The 11,876-nt window shown below is 46.7% G+C and overlaps 1 protein-coding gene across 1 annotated transcript; it reads right to left on the minus strand.

Annotated features, from left to right (window-relative positions):
• Positions 1-8,490: 8,490 nt before the first annotated feature.
• On the minus strand, positions 8,491-11,572 carry LOC117865199 (ER membrane protein complex subunit 8/9 homolog). The gene is made up of 4 exons (XM_034749339.2): positions 11,111-11,572; positions 10,963-11,022; positions 9,228-9,394; positions 8,491-8,672 (listed from the first exon to the last, which is right to left on the minus strand). Exons 1-4 carry the CDS (start codon positions 11,483-11,485, stop codon positions 8,642-8,644), a joined length of 633 nt encoding a protein of 210 aa, XP_034605230.1. The 5' UTR covers positions 11,486-11,572; the 3' UTR covers positions 8,491-8,641.
• Between the last annotated feature and the right edge of the window lie 304 nt (positions 11,573-11,876).

The raw sequence follows: 11,876 nt of genomic DNA on the forward strand, positions 1-11,876 counted from the left end.
GGTCTCGCTGATGCTCGCAAGCAGCCTCTGCTTCCGTGAGCGCGGCCCGAAGATGTTCAGCTTCATCCGCCACTCGGTCGTGAGCGTTCCTCCAATCAATAACTTGGCTCCTTGCAGCCGCCTCCTACTTCTTGAGCTCTACAAAGCACAAGGACTCAGGTCACATCCAACTACAGTGGGACATACCCAAAGTAGTCGCCACGCTTACCTTGATACTTCTTGTTCAAGGACTTGTAGCGGCCCTCCAGTTTCTTTTGCAGCACGGTGTGATCCGCGTGTTCCACGGCAAAGGATTTCGCCCCTACTTCATCAACCCGAAGCGCTTCTCTCAGTTGGGCACATTCCTGCTCCAGCTGATGGTTTCTTTCCTGAAAGGATTCGAGTACATTGTGGTGAGTTTCACGCCTCACGACTACCCGAATCATGAAGTAACATCGGCAATATCTACCTGGACGCCCTGGAACACATCCATAGCCCTCCGGAGCTCCAAGTCAGAAGGCGGGCTAGGTACTGGCCTTTAGGTACCTTCCACAAGACGAGGAATTGTACCCAGAGTAGCACCTACAACATTCTCCATATCAACTACCGACTATGATTACAATAACAAATTACAAACACTTAATTGGAGCAGTCGACTGTCTGGATTTCTCAACAACAGCCAGCGCTCCGCCAAAGGATGATGATAGGCTGGCACTCCCCGAGCCTGATGCAGCAGCAGGTTCCTCCACTGAGCGGATCACGTCTTGAAGCATCGACATAGTCGCTCCAAGGCGGCCGGCGTCAACCTCGGGTATCTCTTCAACAATGAAGTCGTCCAGAGGAATAGATGCTGTAGTCGAAGGTTTTGGCACTATCCCTATCTCTACAGGGATAGTCTCCTCTGTATCCCTACAACAACAAAATGTCATTGCACAACTCCAAGACAAACCGAATGTCATTCAAACAGAACTGAAAACTCACCAGGTTGAACGCGGCGGCACTCGCACACGTTTCTTCTCGGCGACAGGCGACCGAGTACTCGGAGCCGCGGGGTCAGCTGCTAGCACCGTTTTATCACCAAGACCTACAACAATGCAGTCAAGACTACAGTACTACTCAAATGACTACAATTGGAAGGGGCAACGCTTACCACTGGCGATCACATTGGATAGCAAGGTGCCAGTAGCAAGTACTGGAGACACCTCCTTCGCTACTCCAGCAGGCAGCCCCAGAACCGCCTGGTCAGCAATGAGCGGCATGACAGCCGGAGGAGTTGGCGCAGTTCGGGGGCTACCACTGCATCTGTTGATGGTACCCTCTCCGGCACCGTGTCAACGACCTCATCACCGACTTCAGGGTCGGACGCGGCTATTCTTCAGAGATAGCCTCATCTACAGCCTTCGCAAACCAAGACAAGATTCTCCACATCAATAACGCATTTCAAGCTCCTCAGTATCATACAAGTTATCGACTACATACCTTGGTACCCCGAGATTTTTCAGTGGTTGAAGCAGACTTAGCCGCAGCCATCTTGCGGACTACTCTACGCCTCTTGACAGGAGGAGAAGGCTCGTCCTCCGACTCCTCGACGGCGGCTTCTGACTCTTCTTCCAACTGCGCCACATAGCCGTCAAGTACTCGGGACTTCTAAACAACAAATCGGTGTCAGCAACAACAATCTTAAGTCAAAGAAGAACAAGACAGGAGGAAACCTTACCACTTCTGGCTCATACCAAGATTCATACTGATGAAGGGCTGCAGGGATTACTGGTACTCCCTGATAGTTCCTGAAAAACTTAGCCAGCAGCGCCTCCACGTCGTCGTCAGATATGTCCTCTTCAGACATACACGATGGATCCTTCAGACCTCTGTACTCACTCCCCGGGTGCGCACGTTTTTGAAGTGGCTGGACCCTTCTCTTCAGAAAGCTGGCTGCCACATTGATCCCAGTCAGACCGAGTGCTTTCAACTCGCGATCTGCTGCATCTGAAGATCAAGTTCTGAGGTATCCTTAGGCTCGCTTATCAAATTTTCCGCATGCTTGGGCGCGTGACCAGTCACCACAGGCAAGAGAGGATCGTGGTTCCCGATGTAGAACCACCTCTTCTTCCAATTCCCATGGGAGTCGGTCAGATTATACTCAATATATGCACTCGAGTTCCTAAGTTGGAACCCGGTGCCTCCAAAGACCTCCGTCCGCTGGGCACTCGGCTGAGGCTTGCAACGGAATAATTTCCTGAATAGCTCGAGGCTTGGAGGTACTCCCAGGAAAACTTCGCACAGATGTACAAAAATAGCCATGTGCAGTACTCAATTGGAATTCAAGTGGACGAGCTGAAGATTGTAATACTCGAGAATACCTCTGAAGAAGTCGGAGGTAGGCACAGCCAGTCCCCTTTCCACGAAGTGCGCAAGCATCACCGTCTCCGCCGGATGCTCCTCAAACTGCCACGCATTGGGAAATGCGGGGCGCCACTGCACGATTTCCTTCGGCTGAAGGAGCTTGGCATCGACTAGCGCTTGGACTCCTTCTTCCTTCATCACTGAGTGTTTCCAAGTTGCCCCGGGTGGCGGCAGAGCAGTCTGGTTCATCGGCCCCACCTTCGATGCCGGCAGCACCAGCTCCTTCCCCTTCTTGGATCTAACCTTGCCCATCGCCGGAGCCTTGCCTTGGATCTTCTCGGGTTTCTTGCCCATCTTCTTGGAGCGCATCCGATGGACTCAACCTCAAGTTAGGGAAGAGGCTTCCACTCGGATCTAAGAGGCAATGGCGGAGGTGGCAGCACTAGCGGCGGTGAAAAAGTGAGTGCAGGAGCAGAGGAGGAGGAACAGATCTAATGCCCATATAGTGTCACAGCAACCGAAAAGGGCCTTTCCAGATTTATCTCCGCCGGCTCCGGATTCGACGCGTCAGTTGCGCAACGGACAGATTAAATCCCGTATTAATCGCAATAAACACCCCACGGTTACTACATTCAACGGATTGATGACCACTTCAACGACAGGAATCGCCTAAGTGCTCGGGGGCTGCGGTACCGTACCCGTTGGTCAGTTTTTTCTTTTTCAAGATCTCCGAGGGTAAAATGGATAAAAGCTGGTTTGACCCTAAGCCTGATTCTTCGGCTCAACCTAAGGCTCGGGGGCTACTCCATATGGAGTGCGATTGACATCGCACTACCATATAAAAACTACTCGGGACGAAGACAACTCGAAGCTGCAGAAAGAGTACCTTCCAGCCACGCGACAGTACTCGGGCACTTTAGTCCGCAAAACTACTCGGGTAGTGCCTGCAGTGCCCAAGACTGGCGCACGACTACAAAGTACTCGGGGGCTTGTTAGACTACTCCCCAGACCCATGAGTAGGCCTCGGATGGCCCATTAAGGAACGTACTCGGACATGATCAGAACAAGGATGGGCGTATCCTACTCGGACTAGTCTTGTATGTTTATGGAAAACTACTCGGGCCGATACCGAGTAGAACTCTGTAATAGTACCCGACTAGGTCTCAGACTTGTAACCCTGCCCTCCCGGGTATATAAGGCCGGGCAGGGACCCCCCTCAAACAACAATCTCAAGACTAGAACATACATCAATACAAACCAACACAGGACGTAGGGTATTACGCGATCTAGCGGCCCGAACCTGTCTAAATCGTGTTCCTTGCGTCACCATTGATTCCTTGATTCTCGATGACCCTTACCGCATAAAAGACCACCTAGGGTACCCCTAGGCGGGTTGCCGGTCTAAAACACCGACACAAACATAGATGCAAGGCATCCAAATTGTTGTTACTACGCTCTTCCCAATAAAATTTTGTTACTACACGTAAGGACTCAGTTCATCTACAACTCTTTAACATTCATGCATGATTGTTCCTAAGGATCGGATACACTACTTGTCAGTTGCGAGGCCATGGAACCGATCACCCTACACACATAAAAGGACGACAAGAAATTACATCCTGTGTTAATTAGTGTTAAGAGAGAAAAAGAGAGAAGAAAATCTTACCTGTCTCTGTCCAGGCTTGGTATGGTTAGGCCCTGCCGGAGCATAGGGTCAGCAAAGAAAGCAAAGGTGATCCTCCGCATGTGGGTGGCTCCGTAGTCGAACACGACCCCGACAAGGTGCGCCACGGTTCTTACCGCCTCCACCATCTCGTGCTCGTGCAAGATCCTCTCATGGCACCTCGCGTCCTCTGATTTCTTCATCGGTAATGCTATGGAACGGCCGTCTGGAGCTAGAAACAAATCAGACGTGCACATGGCACCACATCCTCCACAAATTTCCACCGCATATCTCTGTCCACTCATTGCTCGCACCCCACATCTATCTACTACTGCCCCAAGCATACCTATGTACTACTACTCTCCCTTCTCTCATGCCTTATCTCTTCTCTAAACATGCAACGATAATCCACCACCAAACCACCATGGTCACCGTCGTTGACCTACGTGCTACTCTTGCTTCAACGCCGGTAGCCGCGCACACTGTTATTCCTGCTTCTCACGCAGCAGCGCCTTGCTGCTTCAATCCCATTCCGCGCCCGTTGCCGTGCACACCTGATGCTCTTTGCTCCCTTGCTTGTCAACCATGGATGAGCTCCTCCTCTTCCACACACTCCATGTCAGCCACAATCCGCTCCTGCGAGGCCGCACCATGGAGCAGAAGCAGCATGTCCTACGGCGGTTGCATCCTAGGTGCGCTCCACCGCCTATGGACCCTCTCCCAGCGCCTGTAGCAGCAAAGCCATCTCCCCACCGTAGCCGCTCCTCCTGCCTTGGACGCCACCGTTGACTGTGGGGCCGGCGGCTCAGACGGCGGTGAGCCGTTAGAGATCTGGTGCCAGCTCGGGCAGGGCCCCACAACGCAGCATCAAGCTCTTCCATCACCTTGGTTCGTCCTCATCGATGGCCATGGAAGGAGCACAAAAGAAGCTCAATTCTACATCTGAAGACAGTTCTTCTCGTCGAGCATGTTGCATTAGGTGCCTTATGATGTTGCAATAGAGGTTTTTGGATGTTGTAGGTGTTATGGATGTTTGCTGAGTGTTGCATTCATCCCCTCTTTCACACTTATATGTTGCAATGAGCAAATCGATTTGTTGCGGTAATATTTTCTTGTGTTGCAATGAGCAAATCGATTTGTTGCGGTAATATTTTCTTGATGTTGCAGTAGCTTTACCATGTTTCAAGAGCTAATCGAATTGTTGCAATAGATTTGTGTGAATGTTTGATAACTGAGTCCAATTCTGTTCTGGATGGATGGAGATTGTGATGCCATTTTCAAGGTTACAGTAGGCTTTTATGGATGTTGCAACTGCTTTTTTCAGTTGTTTCAACATGTTTTTATTGATGTTACAACACTGAGCTAGTCTTTTTTTCTAATTTGCACGTCATGAGCCCCCTGCGTCGTTCGAAGCTGCAAAAGTTGATTTTTTGATGTTTCATAGATTGTTTTTTAGTGTTGCGGATGTAATTTTCTATGTTCCATAAACTATTTTTTCATCTTCTTATTCCCTCCGACCAGCTGTCTTGGGCGGTAGGGGGCAGGCTGCAGGGGTAGAGCGCTCGGTGGCTCTCTAGCAAGACCAATATTGGCGCAGGGGGCTCATGATGCATGAATGACGCATGACTCACCGTCCGACAGCTAGCGCCCGGATCGGACATCCGGGCACTAGCAGCGTCGTTTCTTCACCTTGGTGTGGGCGGCTGCCTCCGAATTCTTCGCCTTGTCGACCTTGGCATGGGCGGCTGCCGCCAGCTGCCTCACCTCAGTGAGCTCGGCCTTGGCATCTGCTTTGGACTTCTTCACCTCGGCAAGCAAGCTCGGCCTTGACAGAAGCCTCCGACTTCCTCTTCCTCGGCAAGAACCAAGCGAAGCCAAAGCTTGTCAATGGCGTCATCCTATTCGTAATCCGTCGATGAATCTTCCATCAATGATAAACCTGCTCTTTTGGCTCGGGCCATCGACACCGATGGTTGGAACTTGGAAGAGACAGTTAGAAATATGCATTTAAATCAACCCGATATAAAAATTGGTATATTATGTAAACCATTGTTACTGCTATGTAAACCTAGTTTCAAACATTTAGGCACAACTCGTAACATGCTCATGTAAATGGTGTATAAAAGTAGCGTATACAAAGCACGTGTAACCAAGCAGTGTATACAAAGCATGTGTAACCAAGCAGCGTATACAAAGCATGTGTAACCAAGACCTAGAATGCATAAAAACTACATGTCAGCATATAACTCAACAGACAGAAGGTCTGACAAGCATGTTACATTCTTGCACATGATGTAAAGCACAAATATTTAACACATCCAATTTATGAAATTACAAATCAGTGCACCATCCTCATGTAAACTTGGATGCAGGTTACTCGATGCATTGTAGATCGTATATGAGGCATCACAGAACGTAGTCGATTGATTCGAGCGGTCGTGCAGTTGTGTTGCCCATAAATCTTATTGCCTCCCCTCGTGTAGGCTTCACGACGATAATGGCTTGGAGATACCGCTCACCCTTCTCCTCAGTGCACACCAAGGAGAAGAACTGACGAGATCCAAGAAGCTCAATACCACAGCACAAATCACAAGATGGTTTTTCGTGTGTTATTCACGTACATCTCCAATTTTTTTTATAGAGGAGACGGCAATCGTTTGCTGACCGTTTCGACTATAATGACACCCGACTAATTGGTAGTAGTAACCGCTAAATTGTGGCACTCAGCAAAATTTGGATGGTGCAGTAATGGCCCATGAGCGCAGATGCGCATGTTTAGTACCACCTTGCTAGTTGAGCAAGGGTGAGTCAACTTATAAGCTTTTATCCTTTAGCCATAGCACCTTCGGGTTAACCCTTTTACATGAAGTAAGGACAAAAGTGTAAGCAGGGTGCTATGTGTACTCGTGCTCGCCCCTCAGAAGGGCTGGGTGGTGCAGCTTTGGAGGACGGGATGTTACAAGTGGTATCAGAACCGACCCTCGCGGTTGCGCATATGGGTCAGTGTGCGGGCATATGGCGCATGGCGCGTGTGGACCGAAGGTGACACACGGTATGGCATATGGTGCTGGCACTGTACGTACGGTCATGCGCTAAGAGGGGACTTCCTATACATTTTCTCAAATGTGGGTGAGTTGAACCTATGAGGACGTCGAGTCCTTGGGGGGATGGTGTATTTGGATGGCCCAGTAGTGGTCCATAGCGCAGGTGCATATGTTTAGCACCACCTTACTAGTTGAGCAAGGGTGAAGCCAACTTATAAGCCTTTGTCCTCCAGCGATAGCACCTTCGGGTTAACCCTTTTACACGAAGCGAGGATGAAAGTGTAAGCAGCGTGCTATGTGTACGCGTGCCCGCCTCTCAAAAGGGACAGTGCAGTTTTGGAGGACGGGGTGTTACATAAATTAACTCAGGATGACGGCATTGACTGCATGTTTATCATCTCTAATGACCATTGTCAAAAGTTACATGCAAATGGTAAAAGGTTTACATCAACTTGATTGCTCGGTACATGCAAAGTCACAAAGTCACGCGATTGGTTATGTGAAAAGAAATGTGAATATGCACGCACGTGTGTATTGTGTAACCCAAGCATTATTCCCTCGTTCATTTACATATTCTCAGAAGTGAGGGAGCTCTCCAAGTTGGTTTGCACCAATTCAAACTAGCAATATTGGGCCATTGAATACTATGCACTATTTGTTTTGGGATTGCATTAAATAGACCTTTTTATATTAAATAGGCCTTTTTATGGGCATTTTTCCAGCACATGCGACTTGCCCCTTTTTTGAGATAAGGGACTTTCATTTAACTTTAAAAACAGTGTACATGTATGAGGTTCGTAGAACCCCATGATACAGCTTGAAGTGCTGATAAAACAGCACAACCATTGAGTTGTTCAGAAGTACAGAATGAAGTACATGAACTATGTGGAGGTGCAGTTTTAGCCTGCACAGCAAGAAGGCAATCAGACCCAAGCCCAACTCGCAGGCTGCTGCCATGCTTCAGCTTCGTCGGCGTTCCACTCCAATTTCACCTAGCCAGTAGCCACGGTGGTAGGACATGGCAAACAAGTCTATCCGGTGATAGAGCGCTTAGCTAGTGCGTGGTCGCGTCGATTTATACAGACAGCGCTTTGGCTATGCAGGCCGAAGTCGTGAAGGATCAGAAAGTTTTTTCTTTTTTTTTTCTTAGTTTTTCAAACAAGATGAGAAAGTTATCTCCTCCTTTTCTTTTCTTTTTTAATTTTGGATACAAGTCGAGAAAGGATTTTTCAACAAAGATGATCAAGTAGGAGTAGCAATCACAATCAACAGTTCACTTAGGGTTATCACTCCCAGTCCCACGGCTTTAAATACCGGTGAGGAATATTTTTGGATAGAAAAAAGATGAGCAACGAGCAGCCATCGCAGTAAATCGCTCCCTCGACGGGCACTTGTCTCGACTCTCGAGGTCTTCCCCATGGATCAATGAGAAAGACAAAATAATCAATCTACGCTCACACATCATCGCAATGTCGATCTTTGCATTTTGAACGGCTATAATTGTTACAAAATCACTTGTTTACATTAAAATGCAATCCGAGCTAAGTCCATACAGCTTCAAGCATTTCTAGAGAAGTTCCATAAAGCATAGAAGTGATCATATCATAAAAGTTCAGTCGAGGAGACCTGGGTTCAACCAATCCCTGCAAATAATAGATGTAATGTACAAAACGTCACAAACTAGGCAGAAACTTTTACACAAAAAAACTTGTGTTAAAATCAGATATATGATGTTTTTCTTATTTATGTTTTCTTAACCAGATATGTAAACCGCCATTCATGTCTAATTTTTATTTCTTGCAAGTTGCAACACAACATAAGTCATGATGTCCAAATGCTCGTTTCCCACTATTGTTTCCCCAGTTTCTTATGGTCACCACCATATATGATGCCAATCTGACATGGCATCCATAATGGAAAGGTTGATTTCATGAATTGCACAACAATAATGTAAACGATAGTTTGATGCAAGATTGGCATGCACTTGGCGAGTTTGATGAAAAATTGGTGAGCATTTGGTGAGTTTCATACCGACAACACAGACTCCTGTAGCCACAAGTGTGGCTAAAGGGTATGTGGACAATACATCCACTCGTGGCCAAAAATGATCCAATTAACTGCTTTGTGATCCTGAAGTTAGCATTTTAATGTTTTTTGGGCATAACCTGCAAGTGCTTTTAGGGAAACATTTGACTTACTTGCTAATATCATCAAGGTGGTCGTCGAAATCAGCAAGTTTCTCCCATTTCTTTGTTGTAACATGATCAGCTAGGACAACATTGCTAGAAGGTTCTTTTAAAGCCAGCTGACTGCTCCCATCAGATCCAGCCTGACGCCAACTTTTTGATGAATCCCTGGTGTACAACTGCATACACGAACCATGCAAGATTGAAACAAGCTAAGCATATTATTTCAATAGAAGTATTGACATTTTAGCTATTATTGTAAGTAATTTAGGGCATGGTCAGGATATTAAGCCAATTATCTTCCATATCTGAAGTCTGAACCACCATTTTTGGTACTGTAAACTATGAAACACAAATAAACATCAGGCCACAAATCATACATTATCAAAGTAGTTTCAATCAAAACTGTAAATCATGTTGCTTACGGAAATTTATCTAAAGTTAGTCCACAAAGAGTTCCTCAAAACATGCGATTTTTTTAAAAAAATAGAACTTGCCATTTTCACATGGCAATACTGCAAATTAGAATTGATAACAACTACATGAGTATTGAGTAGCAGGGTCTACCCTAGCTAGATAGCTCATTGTAGAGTAGATCTAGCAACCGTGGTTCAACTCCACTTTTGCATAGATATTAAGTCATCTAATATGGAGGGGCACCCCTATAGTCGTTACATAAGTCTTTGATCTACTTTGCTGCTAATGTAGGCATATCAGGATAAACACTTTCTGCTTCATATGTTGATAACTAAGAAAGTTAGTCAAGGTATAAAATTAGTTGCATTTTTTGTTCAAATAGAGCCCAAAAATAACACTGTGGTGAATTCATTTTTTAGATGCTAATAACAAATACTAGCATGCCAACAAGCAACACAAAAGAAATTCTGCTAGCAAATGAAGTTCTGGTGGCGATGTCACCAGTAATATATATAACTACCACAGAAAACCGTGAGATATATGCAATAAAATAAACTATCACAATCCCTGAATTGGTAGAATGTATAAAAGACAGATGCTAACAAACCTTAATCAGAGACCTAAAGTAAAAACCTATGATTGCTCCAATATTCCAATTTCGAAAAGGAATCATAAATTCCTGTGAGCATATACAAGCCTACAACTTTATTTACTGTTATATTATTTCCATCTTCAATATCATGTGGATGTGGTTAAGAATAAAAGTTCTGCAATTGCAATAGTCCTTTATTTTCAAATGATGATATTTTCGGTCTTGCATAAATAAGCTTACTCTAACAAGTCTCCAATGAAGGTTTCCAAACTTTTTGAACCTTCAAGTCTTAACCACACAACCTTGAACGTGATACCAATTCAGAGGAAAGATGTTCAGCCATCGTATGATGAACCCATGGATGCAAAAAAGTTCTAGGTCAAGGCAAAGACGAACAAACCACCATTACTAACATTAGCACTACTAATTGTTCTGCAATGCTGGTTTAATTACAGACAGCCTTATATTAGTTTATAATGAAATACAAATATGTCTATCTGATATCAGATTTACCTTTAAAACCTTGCTCGAATCAACTCCTACTCTACATAAATCTCAGTGGAAGATAACCAATATTTCTGGGAACCTTCCTATGACGAGCCATAAGCTTGAAGTGGTACGATTTCAAAGGAAAAATTGTTCAGCTAGACAACGTGTTGGATCAACATAGAAAGTAGTCTAAACCTCGGTACCAATTAGAAAGTCTCAAGGCAAAATTGTGCAAGATTTGACAAGTACCTGAACCACAGGCTCGCGAGACTTCCCCTGGACAGCCTCCTCCAGCTTCTTGTTATCGACCTGATCAATCAACACAAGAAAGATGAGATCTGCCCCCTCCTATTCGCGCAGATCGAGAGATGGCAAGAGCGAAAGAAACGGTGCTCACCAGCAGCACGGCGGATCGGGGAAAGTATCGGAAGATGTGGTCCCCGACGCGTTTGGCGACGGGCGGGAGGTCGGCGTCGTCGCGGCGCGGGTTGGCGTGGTAGTACCCGACGACGGCGAGGCCATCGCCCTGGATTGCAAAGTGGTCCTCCACTAGGGTGAGCGCGAGCTCAAGCGTGGGGAGCAGCGGCAGGTGCTGCGGGTGGTGGGACAGCGGCACGGCGTCGACGACGGAGACGACGGCTGGGGTGGAGGAGGGCTCGACGAGGCGGCCCACGAGGAGGCCGTTGACGGGGGCGGACGGGTGCTTGAGCGCGTGCAGTGCGAGCTTGACGTACGCCGCCTGCGCCACCTCGTACCGGCACTCCGCGCCCATCTCCGCCGCCGCAGCTGCTGATTCTCGGAGATGGATTTCTTGGTTTGGATCCCGGTGCTGGTTTTGCTGGCTGGGACTCGAGTTGAGATCTGATTTGAGGGAGATACCAGATTTGCTCGGGTCCCACCGAGGCTCAGGTTGAACAGTCCGTAGCCGCCCGATTGGAATTTGCACGATGAGGATGGTTCAAAGGAAAAGAAAAAAAAAACTATTCTCCCTTCACAACGAGAGTAGCTGTCTATCTTCTATCTATACAGTAAAGAATTGAGACATCAAAAGAAAAATAGAGATAATTGATATTACCCCTCATGAAGTGCCTATTGTTCACTGTTCAAGTGTCCCCTACAGAAGATTAGGACGGGGGAGATTCATTTCGTAATCCCCCGTTCTA

Source organism: Setaria viridis, chromosome 7 (genome assembly GCF_005286985.2).
Source record: "Setaria viridis chromosome 7, Setaria_viridis_v4.0, whole genome shotgun sequence".
NCBI classification, from domain to species: Eukaryota; Viridiplantae; Streptophyta; class Magnoliopsida; order Poales; family Poaceae; genus Setaria; species Setaria viridis.

Bases quoted from the DNA above. Each gene is read 5' to 3' on its own strand.
- LOC117865199 (XM_034749339.2), bottom strand. From the start codon at position 11,485: ATGGGCGCGGAGTGCCGGTACGAGGTGGCGCAGGCGGCGTACGTCAAG. The intron at 11,023-11,110 runs GTGAGCACCGTT...TTGATTGATCAG, and splicing joins CCCGATCCGCCGTGCTGCTG to GTCGATAACAAGAAGCTGGA. The intron at 8,673-9,227 runs GTAAGTCAAATG...TATTATTTGCAG, and splicing joins CACCTTGATGATATTAGCAA to GGATTGGTTGAACCCAGGTC.